General features: G+C 39.0%; 1 protein-coding gene across 3 annotated transcripts in view; it reads left to right on the top strand.

Annotated features, from left to right (window-relative positions):
- Window positions 1-20,697, top strand: part of LMO7 (LIM domain 7) — a 203,096-nt gene that overhangs the window by 134,872 nt on the left and 47,527 nt on the right. For 2 of the 3 annotated variants that reach the window (XM_087814293.1, XM_087814292.1), the window contains exons 5-8: window positions 7,907-7,937; window positions 8,997-9,110; window positions 12,409-12,607; window positions 16,191-16,443. In XM_087814293.1, coding sequence (XP_087670419.1) covers window positions 7,907-7,937; window positions 8,997-9,110; window positions 12,409-12,607; window positions 16,191-16,443 — 597 coding nt within the window. Of the gene's footprint in view, window positions 1-7,906; window positions 7,938-8,996; window positions 9,111-12,408; window positions 12,608-16,190; window positions 16,444-17,375; window positions 17,643-17,915; window positions 18,120-19,442; window positions 20,163-20,697 lie in introns of all 3 variants that reach the window. The other variant, XM_087814294.1, reaches the window with a different exon arrangement.

The raw sequence follows: 20,697 nt of genomic DNA, 5'->3' as shown, positions 1-20,697 counted from the left end.
ATGAATCAAAACTATACCTATTTTTTTGTCAGATTGGCAAACATGTATTTTTGGTGTGCTGCAGAATTTTAGTAATTAGTTTTTGTGTGCCATGAGATGAAAAAGGTTGAAAATTGCTGCCCTAGATTATATCTCCCACCTAGATCTCTAGCTTGAACATGTTAATTGTACTCTAATGGTCAATTACTTCACCTTTCTACTTTGTCTATTAAGTGTCTCAAACTTAAAATATCTGAAAACAAAACCCACTATTTCCATTGCTGCTGCTACCTAGCATTGTCATCTACAGAAGTAAAATTATGCGTAAGCCTCTAATTGACTTACCCTGTATCCTCTCCCCAGCACATCTGATAGAAGCGAATGTCCTAACTCCATGCAGTACACAGAACATACATAATGGATATGAAATTCAGGACTTGTCTGTTTCTGGGGTGCAGTCTCACAGGGGACTTACATGCATGAGTCTCAGTTGTGAGATCAGTTTTATGTAATAGTAACCATATTCCATACAGTCGAAAAGAAGAATTACAGAAAGAGTCTGTGGTTGAGAGAGTTTGAAATAAAACCCACCCTTCAGCTTCTACAACAGCACTTTTCAGCTCATTATTTAAGTGGAACTGGGTGCTGGCGTCTTCGAATTCGTATGTTTTTTTCCTTTCCCTTTAAGTGAAACTTAGCTATTTTTAGTAGTGTGTGGGAGGGGTGTGAAATTTAATGACAAGTTATTTTTAATATGAGGATACTTACTTATTTGTCATGTTTGGAATAAGCATTATGTTTCGAGGGCAAAAACTGTTGAATTTCCAAGAGTTTTTTTCTCACATAGTTAAGCACAGAAATCATCACGATTATCTATTTGTGATCACTGACTATCTCCAGATGTGATCACTGATCATCTCCAGATGTGGTGTTATTTTCTCAAGTGTCATTTTTTTACACTTTCCACAATCAGGTAGAGCTGTGTTTTGTATGAAAGGCAGATTAAAATCTAAGAGCTGTGTGTCTAACACGAATGGAAGATTGTCAGTTAGAATACAGGTTCATTTTTAGGGATGGAGGTGGGAGGAAAGGAAGAATTTCCAATTTTTTTTTTTAATGCATCTTGCTTTTTGAGAGAAAGGAAGAATAAGTTCAGTTTTCTAAGAATTCATCTTTAGCTTCTTTTATTCCCACATCTCTTCTTTAGTTTATTTGATAGTCACTAGAGAAAGGTGGTAGTATTTGCTCTATTTTAAATAATGCAATGGATGGGCTTCATTATTAGAAAAGTAGAACTTATGTTAATAGAGAAAGGAGCAATTACCTAATATATTCCTAATGTTCTTCTTTGATTTCGGCATTTGGAATAAAAACAGGCCTTTTTCTCAGAGACAGTAAGTAGTGTTAGAAATTTTCACACAGTTTCTCCTAAAATTTCACTTAGGATCCCTAGGGTTGCTCAGGATTCCTCCTTTCCGCCCATTTGGAGGCAGACTGTCTTGTCTCGTACATAAAAATGATGCCGCCACTGTCCGGAGGAGGACGCCTGCTTTGGATCCTCAGGAGCCCCCTGCTGCCACATACGCCTCCACCCTTACTCCATACACACCTGACAGAGTTAAAGCAGATGCTGTCCACACATTTTCTACTTGCGATTGCTTATGAAATCATGATTCAGGACCCCATTTATTAAAGTTGTTTTTCAAGTTGTGAACAGGTGGCCAGACTTCATAAGCAACAACTGGAGGGTAGAGGTTACTTAGTGGTTTGGAGAGGGACCAAGTAACTTGTGAGCCCAGCTTCTCTAACTTCAACCCTTTTCCCAAGAGGCAACCTTCAGTTCAGCTGATGCCACCCAGGGCAGGGCAGGGCAGGGCAGGGCAGGGCTAGAACTAACTCTAGAAGGGGTGGGTCCCTAGGAACAATCCACTCCTTACTCTGGGAAATAATGTCAGGAAGGGGATGCCTGGGAACATAATCACCTAGTGAGTTGCATTTTTTTCTGAGGAATAAAGGTGGAGGCTTATTCTGGGTCAAGGAAAAGGGACTCCAGGGACTGTAGGATTAGGACTAGAAAGAAGGATGACTGTGTGGCAGGGAGGAGACTGGGTGGGGTAGCAAGCTATACTTGGATTGCTTATAACATTCCAGATTCCTTGTTAGCCAGGGAAGCTTGAGGTGGTGGCAGGTGGAACCAAACTTCTCATGGTACCTGGGGCAAAAATACTCCTACTCTAGGAGAAATTCCAGCCTGAGTTTTTAATCATGTCCCATGATGGTTTGATAAGATAGCTGTGTTTGATCTTTACAGAAGTTGGTTTGGACAAGTTGGGAGCTGGGATTTGAGAAGGAAAGATGCTTTTGGAGTACAGAGATTTCAGTTCTTAGGGGATTATGATATTGGGGCAGGACATGAGAAAATTGGGCCTTGCAGAGTTGCAAATGAGGAAGTTGATACTTTGAAGGGAAAAAGGTGTATTGAGTATGGGGGTATAAAAAGAGAAGTGGGGTTCTCTTTCAAACTATGAAGCTTTACCTTATTTGGGGGGAGATATCCTCTATTTCTCTCTATCTTTGATCTCCTGGACTGGCTCAGTGAGTGCCTTTAGGTAACTTGTACATGAACATCTGAAAGTGTGGCTGCTCTTAGCCAGACCTGTGGTTGACTCCTGGAATACAGCCACGGGTCAGGTATGGTCCCAGCTCTCTGCAGTCCACCAGAGGAGACTCTAGGAAAGTCGGTGCTGGGTGCAAACATGTGGGCCCTGGGTTAGCTCTTCGATAAATAGAAGGTACTTGGAAGTATTTTTGATGAGGCCCTAGAACACAACTGGCTATACCAAACTACGTGAAACTATAATCCCATCCTTTAACACTTTGTTCCCCGGCTGTGCTCTCAGGTATGAAGGAGGTAGATTTTGGCTATGCAGGCACAACCCCCGACCCCCGCGCCTTATATTTTGACCTTTTGGGAAATTTAAGGGTGTTGGCCAAGGAGAAGTCCATAGGAGACAAAGGATGCGTGAGGCAGACTGGCCTGGTGCCAACATGGATGTTTGGTTAGTGACAGTACTATGCCACCAGTTTGCCTTGCCCTTTGCTTGTCTTTATTCTAGAGATAATTTCTTGTTCAAAGCCTTCCATGACAAGAGGGCAAGGAAAGCATACTATGAAAGTGTCTTGAACTATGCTTCACAGAGATGTCTCTCCAGGGGAGAATACTTACTTTGTGTTGGGAAACTGGGCTGTCTTCTGGCTACTTCCCTTCCTCCATGCTATTGTTTGAGATGGATAATTGGAGGATAGTCTTGAAATGTCTCCTTTACTCGATCCCCCCCGGGTTAAGCACTTTTTAAAGTTCTCATGTAAGCCCAGTAAGACTGGTATGTTGTTTCCAGATGAGACTTTGGAAACAAGGAGTTAAATAACACGACCAAGTTCTCACAGCTAATCAGAGTGGATCCAGAATTCACACCCAGGAAGTCTGACCCCAGAGTCTGCCCTCTTAGCCAAGCTGTCTTCTCAGGAAAGGGCCTGGCATGGGAGCCAGGGCATCTACATGGATTCTATTTCTCTGGTCCTTTGGTTAGCAGTGGTACTTCTTCATTGATAACTGGTACTTGTATTCTAAAATAGTTTTGAATAAAGAAAGGATCAGACCTAGAACTTCATGGTCCTAAGTATACCTGACAGCTGTTAGGATAAGATGGATGTGTTTACTGATGGGCCTACTTGAGAGGTGGTGGCTCTTTTCTTTCTGACCTGTGACAGACAGTTCTCAGGTCTGTGATGGGCATGTATCTTCTGGCCCTTTGTCAGGTAGTAAAGAAATCACCAGAGCTATTCCATTAACAGAGTAGAAGATTATATCTGTTATACTTGCTATTTCTTGAATATCAAACACAATATTTAAAAATTAGTGTATGTAAAGTATAGCATAGGGAATATAGTCAATAATATTGTAATAATTATGTATGGTGCCAGGTGTGTACTTGAAATATCAGGGGGATTGCTTTGTAAATTATATGATTGTCTAACCACTATGCTGTATAGCTGGAACTAATATAAAATAATATTGAATGTCAACTGTAATTGAAAAACTAAAAAGTAAAAATTAGTGTATGATATACAGAGAAGGCTAGCAACTTATTCAACATAGTCATTCTTTCAAACTGTTAATATTTCACCTCTGCACCTTTTAATGTTAAATTTGGGTTTCAAGGCAGGCTTGCATTCTTTGGCCTCTGTCTTTCAGAAGTCTTCTGGGAAGTGTTTTTATTGTAGAGACTGGCACTTAATCTTTGTACTCAGTGCTTTGAAGTTGGTCTTTGTTTCTGTATCTGTGCCCTTTGTTTTTGGGTTACTGATGTATGATTGTAAAGAATTACCTTTTATTATGATTTTCAAGATAGTAGCTTAAAAAAGAAGCCCAGTTATGAATATCAATACAATTTGAGTCAAAATTGGATATGTTTTAATAAGCTAATCCAATTCAACTGTTCTTTGACAACATATAGATATTTTTAGGAATTTCCTGAGCTTTTATTATTTCAGGCTTTCTCTTCCTAAATTTCATTTCTCTAAATTAAATAAATGTAGTCAGTATTTGAGAGCATCTGTGTGCCATGCACTGTGCTAGACATTTTAAATATTTCTATGTGCTTGCCACATGGTAGGCCCTGTCTTAAATACACTTGGGATATAGCAGTAAACAAAACCACAAAAATTCTTTTAGATTCTGGTGGAAAAGTGACAGATAATAAATGAATGCCTGCGGTAGATGGTTATAAACACAAAAATAAAGCAGCAGTGAGAGAAGGGAATGTCAGGCAGGCTTGGCTGCAGTTTTAAATGCTGGGGCCTGGCGTGCCTTTGCCAGGAAGCCTTTGTGGGTAGCTTGGTGAATAAGATGGACCCTGTCCTCACAGAGCTTAGTGGGCAAAACTGCTTCCTGATGAGCACCTGCCATGAGGGTAGGGGCTCTGCTAAGTGACTGTGTACATTTCCTCCTAATCTGTTGAACTAGAGGATCTTACGGCCAGTTTCTCCAGAAGGGAACTGAAGCTTTGAGAATCAAGTAAATTGCCAAGACAAATATGGCTGGTGGGACCTAGATCTGACCCAAAGCCCATGCACTTAAACATGGTGTTTTTGCTAAGTCAGCTCTCGAAATATTTGTTACGGAGGAGTTAGCCAACTTTGGAGATAAGGCTACCTTAATTTTGGTTGTGATGGGTTGGGCAGTAACTTGGCTGACTCAGGAGAGTCTTGTGTTGTTACCATCAGCCTCCTCTCTGCCCTTGTGCCTTTTCTATTTAAAAGGCCTTGGGCTTGTGCCCTGGCCACAGGAGGCAGGGGAGCTGCCTGGTTACCAATTTCCATGCAGCGGGATGTGTTTGTTGTGTGTCAGAGAGTGGCCTCTCATGACTCCAGCAAATCATTGACTACTTGAATTTCTGGCACTGCATTTCAGTGATAGGACACTAATTTGGCTGGCCTATGTATCATTATGCTCAAGAGCACATTATAAATGCCCATATTTAGAAGGGAATGTAAAGTGAGGAAAGGTTATAGTGCCAAGTTCACTGATTATTGTGCCTGTTTATGACAGAATAGGCCATACCTTGTATTTACAGCGATTGTGTTGACATCATAAAAAGCAAATAGTAAATGAGTGTGTTAGATTAGAGACCTTTCTACAGGGCTGTGGGAAGTCTGGGGTTCAAGAGAGCTCTGTGGTTCCTTCTGCCCTCAGTGTGCTTATGATAACATTCAACACAAAGAATCCCACTTTTAATAGGGTAGTGATTTTTCAGCCTAGTATGTCCTTTGCGTTGAGCATTGCTTGTTCTTTTGTGCTTTGGCTAATTTAATATCCGAGGTATGTATGTTGGTCATTCATCTAAAAAAGAAGCTATATATTTCACAACTCTATGTGCTATATTTCATTGTTAGTTTCTAGTGATTTTTGCTCCCATTGACTACTTCCAAAATTAAATGTTAATTTTTACAAGGTGGTTTTCTTTTTTTATTCAAGAGATGAACTATGATTTGAGCACTTGGGCTGTGAAATTCTATTTATTTACATACAGAAAGTTTGCATATTATAAGTGTACAATTCAAAAGCTTTAGAGATGAACACACTTGGGTAGTCAGCTTCAAGATCAAAATACAAGAAATTATCAGTGTCCTAGAAACCCCCAGATTTTTTCAATCGCTTCCCCTATCTCCCCCCACAAGGGTAATCACTATCCTGACTTCTAACGTCCTGTTTCTGTTTTGCCTGTTTTTGTACATGGTATGAATGATTGATAATAATCTGTATACTCTCTGTGTCTGGATTATTTTGTTTCCCATTTGTGAGGTTGAACCATAGGGCTGCATGTGGTTGCAGGTTGTTTATTCTAATTATTATATAGTATTTTACTATGTGGCTATTCCATAATTTATTCATTCTACTGTTAAAGAAATATGTTAGCTTCCAGTTTATTTTATTATAAGTGGTGCTTCTATAAATGTCATATATGACTTAAGGTGAACATACATAGGCATTTCTGTTGGGTATATGCCTAGGAGAGGAATTACTGGGTCATAGAATATGCATATATTCAGCTTGAATAGATACTACTTAGTGGGTTAAAAGTTAGAGTAGTTGTACCAATTTCTATTTTCACAGTAGTGTGAGAGCTTGTAAATTTTATTTTTGATATGCTGTTTTGGGGGTAGATGGGAGATGCAATGTTTTTCTTAGGTTCATTTCAGTTCAAGTTTGTTTTATGGAAAGGAATGGTCATAGCTGTCTCACTGATTCTTTGAAAGGTAAATGTGTGTGCTCATTTTCCTACCCCTTTCTTTCTGTCTGTGTCTTCTATGTGTTCTATATATATCTTACAAATAACATGTGTATGTATGTTTTATCTTACAAATATACTACTTACAGACTCTTAGACTGAAAAACCACCTTAGAAGTCATCCAGCTCAGGTTTCTAGAGTCTCTCTGAATTCACGATGATCCTGCTTAAGTGTCTCTAATGACCGAAAGCACATTATTTTAGGGCAACCTAAATCCCTTTTATTAATTAACTTGTGCTGTTGCTTCTTCAACATTGTGGTGACATCTGCCTATTTTTCTTTTCTCCTAAATGTCATGTCCTTTTATAGGTAAGGGGGAAAACCCCGATGATTCTTGTAATAGAGCAAAATCTCTTTAGGGGTGATTCACTGCTATTTTTTAAACTTTACTTCTCGACATCTGCAGAGTCTTGGTCTCTGAGCAGTTTGCTCCCAGGAACTAGAGTGAAAAAGCCCATATGGACAATAGAAAAGAGAACTCAGTGCATAACTGCTTTTTTCCCTCTCCTGTTTCCTGATTTTTTTTCCTTCCATGAGCACATATTTTCCCTTTTTGATAGGGTTTTTAAACATTGTTTAAAATAAATACAAAAAATGCTACTCTTGCTGGTGTGGCTCAGTTGGTTGAGCAGTGTCCCATGCACCAAGAGGTTCCAGGTTCGATTCCTGGTCAGGGCACATCCCCAGGTTTCGGGCTCTATCACCAACAGGGGGAGTGATGTTTCTCTCTCATATCAATGTTTCTCACTCTCTCTTCCTCTCCTTTCCTTTCTCTACAAAAATCAATTAAAAACATTTAAAAAAAATACAAAAGATGCAAATGTATTTTTAGAAACCAAATTGTAATGAATGAAATGAGAAAAATACAGCCTTTTTATAGAAACAGATCATTGTATTTCATGAAATCAGTGAATATAGAAAATTTTTTCTGATGGATAGCATGTAGTCTGAAGTTTATGAACTTCCAAGTGGTATTAATATTCATAGAACTTTAGAATAAAAATGAGCTTCAGTTAATAATTAATAATTTAAAGTTCTTAGATATTAATAGATATTTTTTCTTTTTTCTTTACAGGCAAGAAGAGACTGATAGGAGAGTGAAAAATGTAAGATACATTTAATGGAATATTATAAATGGTTTTTTACTTGCTCTGTAATAAGGCCGGGGATCTAAAAATATCTGATATACTCTGTATCTTTTTTCTAATGAAATTTTTGCTAGAAACCAACCAGTCACAAATTCTAAATATGTTAAAATATGATTAAAACATATTTTCTGACTTCATGGTAATAAAAGGACAGTTTAAACTTAGAAAGTGGTTCCTTACATGTTAGTAATGTGGAGAAGGCAAATAAATGCACATTAGGATTTTTAGGGGAGTAAGTCAGAAACCACCAAATCAGACTTTAAGGAAAAACACTGAATGTTTAAGAACTTCAGGTCATTGTTCTGTGTGGGCTTGTATAGCATCTATAATATTCTATATGCATTAGAAGAATTTCCAGTGTGACAGCATATTAAAAACATAAGAGCTCCATATCCTTAAGAAAGCTGAGAATTATTGATTTTAAGTGTCCATTTTCTGAATTTGATGTTGGAAAAATATTGATTGCTTTAAAAGTTTAATGTGTTTTCCTCTTATAATTTTCCCCCCTCTTTATATGTACTAGTAGAATGTATTAAATACCTGTTGGGATCTGGGCTTTTGGTCTGAGAACGTGCCCAGAGACAGAAATCTAGGAAGAGTAAATAACATTTTTTTTTTTTAAGTATTTCTCCCTTTATTTTTTATTTTATTTATTTTTTATTTTTATTTTTTTTAAATATATCTTTATTGATTTCAGAGAGAGGAAAGGAGAGGGAGAGAGCTCGAGAGAAACATCAATGATGAGTCATTGATCGAGCCCACAACCCGGGCATGTGCCCTCACCAGGAATCGAACCCCGATCGCCTGGATCCTAGGTCGACGCTCAACCACTGAGCCACGCCCAGCCGGGCTAAATAACATTTTTAATGACGCTTCTCCTTCCCATAATTTAAAAGAAAATCTACTTTCAGCCATAGATAGATATGCTCTTTGATCTAGAGTGCTGCCTGCACTTGAGCTTGCAGTTAGTTGCTATAAATAGACTGATCTTTTTGTTTTGTGGAATTTTTTTGAAAGGTTTTGATAACATTGTACTGGCTGGGAAGAAAAGCACAAAGTAACCCCTACTATAATGGCCCATATCTTAATTTGAAAGCATTTGAGAATCTTTTGGGACAAGCTCTGACTAAGGTAAGGAAACTACCTCTGTATGAGATGACTACTGTAACTAGTCACCTCTTCCTTCCCTCCGCTCTTCTGTTTCCTTCCACTTCATTCTTCTCCTTCTCTGTAGGGAATATGGAAACTGACCATCTTTGCTCTGGTCTAGATTAGGCTGGGTAGAGAGGATTGTTGGCGGGCTTTGTGTGCCACTACCAGGGAGTGAGTGAGTCTATTTCAGAGCAGTTTCTAGGGTATAGGCTATAGGTTTAGGTATTTATCTCTTAATTCTAGGTTACAATTCTGCATACTGCTTCTGTTTCCTAAATGCAGTCACATGAACTGGTGAATGCAGTCACGTGAACTAAACATGACTGTAGTTCTGCCAAATCTTCATTTATCAGATCCAAATGGGAAAGTTAACTTCTCTTAGGGGATATTTAATCTAGGGGAATTTGCAATGCTCAGGAGAAAATATGTAGTCAAAATAATATATCACCATCTAATTAATTATAGTTGCTCTATGGGTTTTTATGATGATTAAATGATACTATACCAATAAGCATTTTATCGCTAGTCTCTAACACATTGTAAGGATGTAATAAGTGTTAGTTATCTTGGATGGAAGATAGAAATTTTAGACCAGGATGAAATGATCACCTGGCTTTACATTTTCCCTGATCTTTAGTTTTGCCTTAGTTCAATCTCATACATTAAAGAAAGATAGGATTATATAGTCTAGAGGATTTAGGTCTTTCTTTTAGATTTTCATTATTTTTGAATTGTAAAGAGTTTGTAGCATTCTATTCAAATTCCTTGAAGCAGGTTAATTCCAATAATATTTGAGATACTATCATACACAAGCATTGTACCAGGTGTTGGAAAAACCCTTACACAAGGCAAATGATCCATCCTCATGGAGGACAATTGTCTGTTGGAGACAGATAAGCAGATAAGTCGCTGCAGCAGAGGAGGGAAAGGCTGATGGAGGAATGTCCAGGGGACTTTGGGCACCATCACAGCTTTGCCTTACTTATGTCAGCTAAGAAACCATCCAGTTAAAAACAGTATGGGACTTTGCCTCCTGTATTAGTGTTGTCTTAACAGCCCTGGTCCTATTCATGGCAGTCTGACTCAGGCTGAATAATCCTGGTGCAGTGTTTGTCCTGGGAGTGCTTTATTAAAGGCTATTTCCTGTCACCAGTGTGAAATCAAAGTAGGTAAAAAATTTTTGATTGTTAAAAACCGTAGGTGTGGTTTTATTCCATTATCATAGAGTGGGGATAGCCATGAGAGGTGTGTGAATCTATGATCTGCTTTTCGTCTATTCTGTTAAAATAAAAACCACTGTGTTCATCAAACTTTCTAACTTAAGTAGATAATGCTTAGTTGGCCAATCCAAGATATCAGTTGAAAAAAAATACTTCGGATAAGCTGTTGCACTCTAGTCACCCTGTAAGTGGGAGGTGACTCAGGTGACTTGTCAGAGTGAAGTCCTACATGACCAGGCACCAGGGCCAGACTCAGGTTCTTTTATAACAATGGTGGCCTGTTATAAATAACTAACATGTATGAGGTCAAAAGTCATCTCACTGTGTATTGAGGACCCTATGGCTGCAACAGTATGCCTAAGAAACCTGGTGGATCAAAAGATTTACTTAAAAATTTTACTATTTTTATGGTTTGAGACATACCTAGATGGTACCAGCATTAGGCCTAGCTTCTCCATTTGCTTGGAAATAGGGTACAAGGTAGGTGCTTGCATTTTCATGACAGGACATCAACCAGTTTGTCTGGCATCCAAAGCATATAAAAATCTCCCATAAACCTACTAGACCTTAGTGGTTCTTCAAACACTTGCCAAAAAATTCAATGAGGAATTGACAAATCCAGCCGTAGCCAAAAGTATGCCCGAGAAAGCTGCTGATTATTCGTTGTAAACATTATTTTGTCAACTTTTTCATAGTGAGAATGTTCATAATTAAAAATGGAAAGAATACAACAAATATATACCATCTGACTCAATTATTAAAAATTTCCCATATTGACTTTATCTGTTTATGTATCTATTCATCCACCTGTTTTATTTAATCATTTCAAAGTAAATTGAAGAGATCTTACCCCTAAATACTCAGTGTGCATGTCTTAAGAGTAAGATTTTTTTTTTGTATATGGAGATTCTTCCATATAGCCACAATGTCTATTATACTTAAGAAAATTCATAAATATTCCCCATTATCTGATGCCCAGTCCATATTCAAATCTTCCCAATTATCTCCCAATTCCGCTTCATAGCTTTTTTATGTGAATCGTGATTTAATTGAGGTTCACATATTACATTTGGTGGTTGGGAATCTCTAGGTTCTTTAAACTATCTGTGTTTTAATAAAGTCATCTGAAGGTAACATCCCTGATTTTTAGTATAATAACAGTTACATTCACCATATTAAATAATTAGAGTTTAGCTATTCATTGATTATTACTCTGTGTCATGACTGTGCGAAAGGACTTATAAGTTTTACTTAAATCCTAATTTTAAGAAGTCCAGCTGTATTTTACTATTTACTTTCATAGAGGAATATTAGTTAAAAACACTTATTTTGAGTAAGTCTGTATGATTTACAAACCTATGGTTAGTGACATTTGCCATATTTCTGTATATCTCTTACATGAGCCAAACAAATATTTTGTTTGGGTCCAGGGAAAATATTTTGTACGTGGGCAACCAAGTCTGCTTTTCTTGGTTCAGATCTAGGTTTCATAATCAGTGAAAATAAATAAATTGTGTGACATGTATACCTGCTGTAGTTGCCTCTCTCTTTTTTAAACTTTTTGTTAAAGAGCTTGACTGTTATGTTTTTGTTTTGTTTTGTTTACTATATATCACCTGAAATATTTGCTGAAGGTAGGCTGAGTATAATTAATTAGTTTACCTTCTTTTGGATATCAATGTCAAGGCTGATTTTTCTTCGACTCCATTCATACTTACTGCCAGATAACTCTAAATAATTATTCATTTTAGTATATTTAATTAGTAGCTTTTCTTATTAAAATGTTCCCCCTTCCTTATTTTTATATAGGCTATACTACTTTATTAAATGATATTGAACACTTCCTTATTGTTACATGAGGACCAACTCTTAGTTGTGGGAAAACATTTATTTTCTGATTTAAAAAAAAAAATCAGATTTTTTTGATTAAAAGGGAAACCTCATTGCCTCACGTGTGAAATGAAGCACAACTTGAGCTATGCAAACAAACAAGTAACGACTGATTACAGTTTTGGAATTTTATGCTAACTTACTATTCTTTAAAACAATTCCTTTAGGCTCTTGAAGACTCCAGCTGCCTGAAAAGAAGCGGCAGGGACAGTGGTTACGGTGATATCTGGTGCGCTGACCGGGGAGAGCTTCCCGTCGCTCCAGGCAGCCACAGGAGAGAAGATTCATTTGAAAGCTTGGACTCACTGGGGTCTCGGTCATTCACAAGCTGCTCCTCTGACATCACGCTGAGGGGTGGACGTGAGGGTGAGCTGCAGTTTATTTATATTTTACATGTTGAAAGAAAGTTGGGAATGGGAGCGAGTAGAAAAAGGCGGTGAGCCCGCCCGTGCGGCGCGGTTGAGCGTTGTCCCAGCACAGAGAGGCCGCTGGGTCCATTCCCTGTCGGGGCACATGCCCGGGTGGTGGGTTCGATTCCCAGTAGGGGCATGCAGGAGGCAGCTGATCAGTGTTTCTCTTTCATTGATGTTTCCCTCTCCCCCTCTCCATTCCTCTCTCTCTAAAATCAATAAAAACATTTTAAAAACGAGGTGAAAACTGTTGAGGCAAAAATTTCACTAAGAAGTGGATTTTCATAGAGACTTAAGTATAATTTTTTTTTTTTTTAAATTTTTCCTCCCTCACTGTATCACCACTAGAGGGGTGATGGTTTCACTTTTTTTTCTTCCCATTTTTAGAGAACACAAGAAGAGGCAGTTAACCGTGATCTGTTTTATCAGTGATAATGTATTTTGATTCTTTTCTCTCTAGATTCAGGTTTAATAATCTTTGTCAGTGAGGCCTATTATGTATATCTAGACATAAAAAAAATTCTAAAAAGTCTGTCCTAGTTCCTAAGTTAATTTCTTTCTTCCCTTCTCTTACTTCTTGAGAAAAAAAATATTTCTCAAGAAAACAGAACAAGAAAAACATCTTTTTAATGCTTTCTAAGAGAAGAAATGATTGATATCTATCATGATATAATATGATGCTAAAGTTTGGTTAAGTAACAATATGAGCATGGTGTTAGAAACACCTTTTGATTCTGTCAGGGTCAGAGCTAATCCAGGGCAGAGTAAGTATGTAAGGAACATGTTAATGGAAGTCATTCTGTTTTGGGGAGGAAACTTCTTTCAAAACACCAATATCATGGTCGAATCAATCATTTAAATCCAAGTCTTACTCCTTTGGCTGTTGGTTGGTCTGAGAAATTTCTAAGTGTATTCCTCTAGCAATTCATATTTGACTAGATTGGAACCACCAGTCAAGTTGCTTCAAACATTTCTGTGCTTCTACCATTAACATGAAAAAAATTGAGAGTTTGTGCTAGATTGTTAGGAATTTTACTTGTTCGTTTTGATTATTTTTTTAATATTAAGCAATTTTTCTAACATTTTTATTATAAAAAATTTTCAAACATCATCAAAGTTTGGAAGAATTTTACGGTGAACACACATGTACCCACCAACCTAATTCTATCATACCATTTTCCTATGCCTGCTTCATCACATACCTGTGCCTATCTCTCTGTGCATTAATTTATCCATGTTTTTTTTTTTGAGGTGGTTCAGAATACATTACACTTGTACTATAAATACTTCAGCGTGCACATCAGTAACTGGAATTCAATCTTTATTTATTCTTATGTAAATGTATGTAAATGAAATGTACAATGAATTTGTTTTTCGAAACTAAAAACCAGCAGATTGTTAAGCATGGTCACAGAAAAATTCTTTAGCTTTCAGAGTAATGGCAGTTAAAAATTATCAGTAAAAAACATGAATAGCTATGGAAGAGTTAACCTTTATAATTACTGCTGCACTTGTTGGCTGTTTGCTATTTAGATGTGACACTTTTATAGTCTAGATGACTATTAGAATAGTTTAAGGACATGAATCTGATTTATAATTTATCTAAGTAGATTAAAGCTGTGAAAACAGGCTGAAATTCTGAACTCATTATATTACTTTGTCCTGACTGAAAAAGCTAAAACATTTAAATTTTTTAAAGTTTAAATTTTTACCTGTCCAACATACAATAAAAGGGAGAAAGACTGAGGCATTGTGGGAATATGCAGACTTGAGACAGTTCAAATGCAGTGGTCCTGTGGGGTGGAATAGTCTTCTCAGATACTCACTGGACTGGGTGCCTGGACACCTGACCAAAAGCAGTGGGCCACTGTCACACTGCTTCCTGATCTTGGGAAAGGAGTTACAGACCTTGTTTAAAGAGTATGGAAGTAAACACTTGGTAATTATAACTAAGATGTAATAAAAAAGCCTGGGGCTACTAGGATGATAAGCTCTTTTTTGTGATTAGTGTATTAAAATTCTGCTACCCACCAAGTTATAGTCCAAAATTGATGGTCACCGCAACTTAGGATAATGTTTTTAGGTTAACAGAATTGCCAAGTCAAATTCCTTAAGTTTATATGAAACCTCCTATAGCAAGAATAGTCGCCTCCTCTATAGGGCACTGTACTAGACTCAAAAATAAAAAAAATTAACTTTAAAAATTCACATAATGTACAACATGATGACTACAGTTAAAACTTATTGTGGTAGTCATTTCAAAATACATGTAAGTCAAATCATACTGTACACCTTAAACACATACACTGTTGTATATCAATTATACCTCAATAAAAATGGGGAGAAAATTCCAGAGTAGAACAATCTTTTTGTGTGTTTAAGATTTTACATGTACACATTTTGCCAAGAAATAAAGACATTTCTAAAAAATGTACTGTTTATGTAGGAGGTAGTAAAAACAAACGAAGCACCGGATTATTGACTATAAATCCTTCTGGTGAGAGCGGTTTAAATTTCTCCCATTTCTCTGTGGCTCTCCTTTACCCTGTGCAGATCTCATGGTCATGTAGCTGGATGTGAAACTACTTCCTGTAGGCCATTCCCAGTGTTATTTACTGTAGATTCCTGCCAGGCACGAGGGAGGAGACCAGTGCCTTTGGCTCAGGTTAACCCTGCAGGCGCTCTGCACAGCCAGCCTCAGAGAGCCCTGGGGGGAAGCAAGCCGCATTAGCAAACTTTCTTACAAATGCATAGAGGCAGGAAGGAAAAAAGTGCAGGAAAGGGAGACAGCTTGGTTTGGATCTGTAGTAGTGTTCTGTGCCTCTTTGTCTTTCAAAGAGCACATTTTTTTATTTTTAAGAGAACGGATTGCCTTTGTAACATTCTGACCTTGAGGTGTATCAAGGTCTATTCTTTTGAATTTGTGTTTAAAGGACTTTATATCAAAAATATAATTTCCATGGCCACCCTTAGAAAAAACTTGACGCCTGTGTTCTCATTTAGGTATGAGACTTGACATTCCTTTGGGACTTGAGAAGTCATCTGGTCCAGTCTCATAGCTAATGTGTGATTCTTGCTGATAGGGATCTCCGAAGGCTCTACCAACCCCCTCTAAGACCTCTCGTACTTTTTGCCTCTTTTTCTATGTCTCCCCTTACCTCTTGCCTCACAGAAATTTTACATGGCTGCATGCTTTATTTTAAATACCTGTCTCCCTAGAATTACCTTTATATCTTATTTTAAGTATCTTTTATCGACATGTATTATTAGGTTTTCTTGCCATGGATTCCATTAGCAGGGTCCAGTTGTACACTGGGACTTTTTCTGCTTCGAGTGTGCCACAGTGAAAGAATGTACCGCACTCGCCTCCAGTATGCAGAGCAAGTTCCTCCGAATGGATCTTATCACAACTTCATGACAAATTCTAAAAATATTCCCCGCAGTTAGCTGTAGGGAAAGGCGAAGCAGGCATGCTGTGTGGGTTTCGGCGAGACGAATAATCTGGAGAGGAAAGCCAATTCTTGTGCCTTTTTTCACAGGTTGCGAAAGTGACACAGATTCTGAATTTACATTCAAAATGCAGGATTATAACAAAGATGATATGTCCTATCGAAGGATTTCGGCCATTGAACCAAAGTCTGCTTTACCATTCAATCGTTTCTTACCCAACAAAAGCAGACAGCCATCCTACGTGCCGGCGCCCTTGAGGAAGAAGAGGCCGGACAGAAACGAGGACAACAGAAGAAGCTGGGCAAGCCCCGTGTACACAGAGGCAGACGGGCCGTTTCCAAGGTACTGGGATGCGATCTGGTGACTGCCTTTGGAAATTTCCTGAGCTTGTGAATTTGCTAGGATAGTTCAGTGTGGTAAAAGGAATGGTTCTTAAGCTGTGTTTCATAGATAATGTTTTAAACTTCATTGATGAAAACGTTTTCCCCTATCTTTTTAGGCATATGTATCTGTTTCTTCCTTTAAAACTGTCAGCGTATGATTTACTGGTTCTTTTCTTAGATGCCTGCCTGTTAGCCCTATTGGTCTCTTTCAGCTTACCGGGTGACTTATGTTATTTCTTGTGAGCTCAGCGGTGCTGCCCCCCCCCCCCCCCCCCCGTGCTGATTGGTCTCAGTGGACACTGAAATAATCCTTTAATTTCTTATCAAGTTAGCAGAGCAGAGTGCGACTTTTCAAAGCCAGCTTCCTCTCGGGAGGAGGCATACGGTTGTGAAAGTGGATCGGACCCCGAGGATGAGTGGAGGCTGCCTGATGTAGTTTTGGATGACTTAGCCAACCTTAGATTCCAAGTGGAAAAGAGGCCGGAGAGTTTCATCTCAAAAACTCTCTCCTAACTCTTGTTCACAAATATTTTCTCCTGCCCACCCAGTAGCTTCCGGGGTATACGAACTGACAGGGTCAGAAAAATTTCTCCTGGGACCGAATGTCTATTCTGTTGATTTCAGTACATAAACTAACACCCCAAATTATTTGCAGTTTGTCTCTTTTAACACCTGTTATTATCATTGACCCTCGTGGATCAAGCTCTTCTCTGATTAAAACGAGATGCTGTGACAATGCCTTAACTTCGTTCTAGGAGCTGTAACGATGAGAATGGAAACTAATTTGCTTCATTCACAGTGGTGTAAGCTCTGAGCCAGAAAGCATGCCTTTTGTGTTCTGTGTCACAAGCTGATCATACGGTATCTTAACTGGTTGGATGTTTTGAACAGTAACGAGAGGAGGACTTGGGGCGCAAGCGTGGAGAACTGGACAACTTCAACCTCCTTTTGTTACCTGGAGGAAGACGAAGAGAAGACAAGCGTCCCCAACATTGTCAAGGATGATCTTTATGTGCGAAAGCTAAGCCCCATCATGCCAAACCCAGGGAACACTTTTGACCAGTTTCTTCCCAAATGTTGGATCCCAGAAGATGTGAACTGGAAAAGAATAAAAAGGGAAACTTACAAACCATGGTATAAGGAGTTTCAGGGATTCAGGTTCGTCTTTACACCTGTTTCTGTCAGTCCAGTGTTCACTCAGTGCCCTGGCTGGATGTGTTCTTTGTGTGCTTTTTAAAAAAAAGCCAGATTTATTTTGCTCCAATATCCACAGAACCTCTGTAATTGGGGAGAGGAAAAAAAAAGCCATTTAAATGTAAACTTTGGGATCTGCATCTTAACAAGTCCTCTTCTATACATAGTCGTAGCTTGACTCTATTTAGTTATATTTTTCTTTTTCCCTCTCCTTCCTTTCTCTGTCTTGTTCCACAGTAGAATGAAGCCAGACTTTGAAGATAATGATTCAGGCTCTGACAGAAGCTCTACCATTTTTAGTAGGATGCAGAAAGCAGAGCGTAGGCTAGACAGCACCTGCCAAAGACGGTCACTCTTGATGGAACTAGCTACCAAGAGGGCCAGGAGCACATGGGACGCCCATGCAGCCAGGAGAACCAGTGGCGCTTCGGACGAGCCCAGGTGTACCTGCCTGCATGAGCCTTCCTGCTTTGAGGCTGGCATGCAACACCCGTGCCAGCTTCTGCGGCTACATTAACCTCTGTCCAGGATGTGTTGAATCATGAAGCTGTACTCACTTAATATTTAGTATAAAAGCATAATGTATAACATATTGCTTTTGTGCAGGCATGTACGCTTGGAAGTCTGTAGGATTAAATGTTCTTCATTAGCATAATAATGCATAAGATAGTGTAGAGTTACATGTGGCATAGTCAGTTCTTTTGGAAAACCATTTCTAAAAGGCCTTTGGGAAAGTAGACCTAGTTTTACAGTTGTGCTATGTGTGGAGATGTACAGAAAGGACATAACTTTCAGATGGACGCTACGACAGGCAAGTCTGGTGGGAAAATGCAAAGAAAAGAGGCATCAGGGTCTTTTATATAGCTTTAGAGCATTTTATTTTTTATTTATTAAATATATCTTTATTGATTTCAGGGAGAGGGAGAGAGAAAGATAGAAACATCAATGATGAGAGAATCATTGATCGGCTGCCTCCTGCACGCCCCCTCCTGGGGATCGAGTCTGCAATCCAGGCATGTGCCCTGACCGGGAATCGAACCATGATTTTCTAGATCATAGGTCAATGCTCAACTGCTAAGCTATTGCTGGCCAGGCCATTTTAGTTTCTAAATGTCTGTTTCCTGCCAGTGTCTACTGCATACAGTGCTTCATGTATTAAAACTTTCCAAGATCATTGCTGCTTCTCTAGGTTGGGAATGAGGTCACCCCTGGCCAGTGTGGCCCAGTTGGTTGGGAGTCATCCCATGCACCGAAAGGTTGCTGGTTCAATTCCCGGTCAGGGCACACGCCTGGGTTGTGGGCTCGATCCCTGGTAGGGGATGTGCAAGACGAAGCTGATCCATATTTTGCTCTCACATCGATATTTCTTTCTCTCCTCCCTTCCTCTCTCTCTAAAAACCAATAACAATATTTTTTTTAAAAAAAGAGAGAATGAGGTCATTGTGGCTCATGGAATGAGGAAGAGGTGAGAGCGAGTGTTGTGGTGTATCTCAGGGAGGTGTCCTCTATCTAGTTCTAGCCCCATCACTCGGCCTACTTGGTGCCCACCTTTCCTGAGATGTACACTCTGCTCTTGTTTCTTTAAGTGGTATCCAGGGAAGTCACAAGTGATGGCATTAAATACTTGTGTTTCTTCCACACAAGAGTCCCTCCCATGCCCCCTAAAATAAAACAATAATGGCTAGTTGGTCTGCTACCTAATTATCTGTTCTCCTTAATAAACTTAATAAGATTCTCCCTTCCTTTTTCTTTTCTGTGCTTCAGTCCGTTTTTATTACTTCAGGCCCTCCAAACATATTCTGATGACATCTTATCTTCTGAAACAAATATCAAAATCGATCCCACTGCTGGCCCAAGGCTCATAACTCGCAGGAAGAACCTATCTTATGCACCAGGGTATAGAAGAGGGGACCTTGAGATGTCAGCCCTCGATCCTGACTTAGAGAATGATGATTTCTTTGTCAGAAAGACTGGGGCTTTCCATGCCAATCCGTGTGTCCTCCAGGCTTTTGAAGACTTCAGAAGGTTTTCTGAGCGAGATGACCCTGTAGAGCGAGATATTGTTCTGCAATGCAGAGAAGGTGAACTTGTACTTCCAGACCTAGAGAAAGATGATATGATTGTTCGCCGAATTCCAGCGCAGAAGAAAGAGGTGCCTCTGTCGGGGGCCCCAGATAGATACCAACCAGTCCCTTTCCCAGAACCCTGGATGCTCCCTCCAGAAATTCAAGCCAAGTTTCTCTGTGTACTTGAAAGGACATGCCCATCCAAAGAAAAAAGTAATAGCTGTAGAGTGTTAGTTCCTTCATATCGGCAGAAGAAAGATGACATGTTGACTCGTAAGATCCAGTCCTGGAGCCTGGGAACCCCTGTGCCTCCCATCAGTTTCACCCCTGGCCCCTGCAGTGAGGCAGACCTACAGAAGTGGGAGGCCATCCGGGAGGCCAGCAGGCTTAGGCACAGGAAACGGCTGATGGTTGAGAGGTTAGAGTGTGTTTCTGCAAGGATTTTGCTTGTAATGGATAGATGGTCTTGTGTTAACTTTTCCTGTGTGAGAAAGTGGCATCATATTGTCCGACTGCATGTCATGAGTCATTTTGAAGCATTCTCTAAAAATTTATTTTGCTTTGAGAAACCATTGCACATTTTGTGAAAAAAGTGCAATTCCATATTTGCAGGTCTCTGAATTGCCTACTTGAGGCCTGCTTAAGAAGGTTTGTACACAGTCCTTGCCTTTGGCCTTAAGGAAGACTGGGGTACTATTCCAAAACATGGTGTTTCATGAAAATATTTTCCAATTACATTTACAGACTTTTATTCTCAATGCCCAGGCGTTTCTGAAACAGTCTGGTTATAGTTTGGTTGTATGTGTTTCTCATTTTAGAGTGTGTGTCTTTTGTGTAAAAATTTCCCTTAAAATATGGCATTGCAAATTTTATTTAACTTGATTTTGATTTTTTGTTTTTGACCTAGGTTTCTTGGACTATGAGTGTGTGACTTTCTAAATTTATAGTTTTAA

Source organism: Miniopterus natalensis, chromosome 2 (assembly GCF_054644295.1).
Source record: "Miniopterus natalensis isolate mMinNat1 chromosome 2, mMinNat1.hap1, whole genome shotgun sequence".
Taxonomy (NCBI): Eukaryota; Metazoa; Chordata; class Mammalia; order Chiroptera; family Miniopteridae; genus Miniopterus; species Miniopterus natalensis.
Note: the sequence above shows the minus strand (reverse complement) of the source record. Positions and strands in the feature narration are given on the sequence as shown.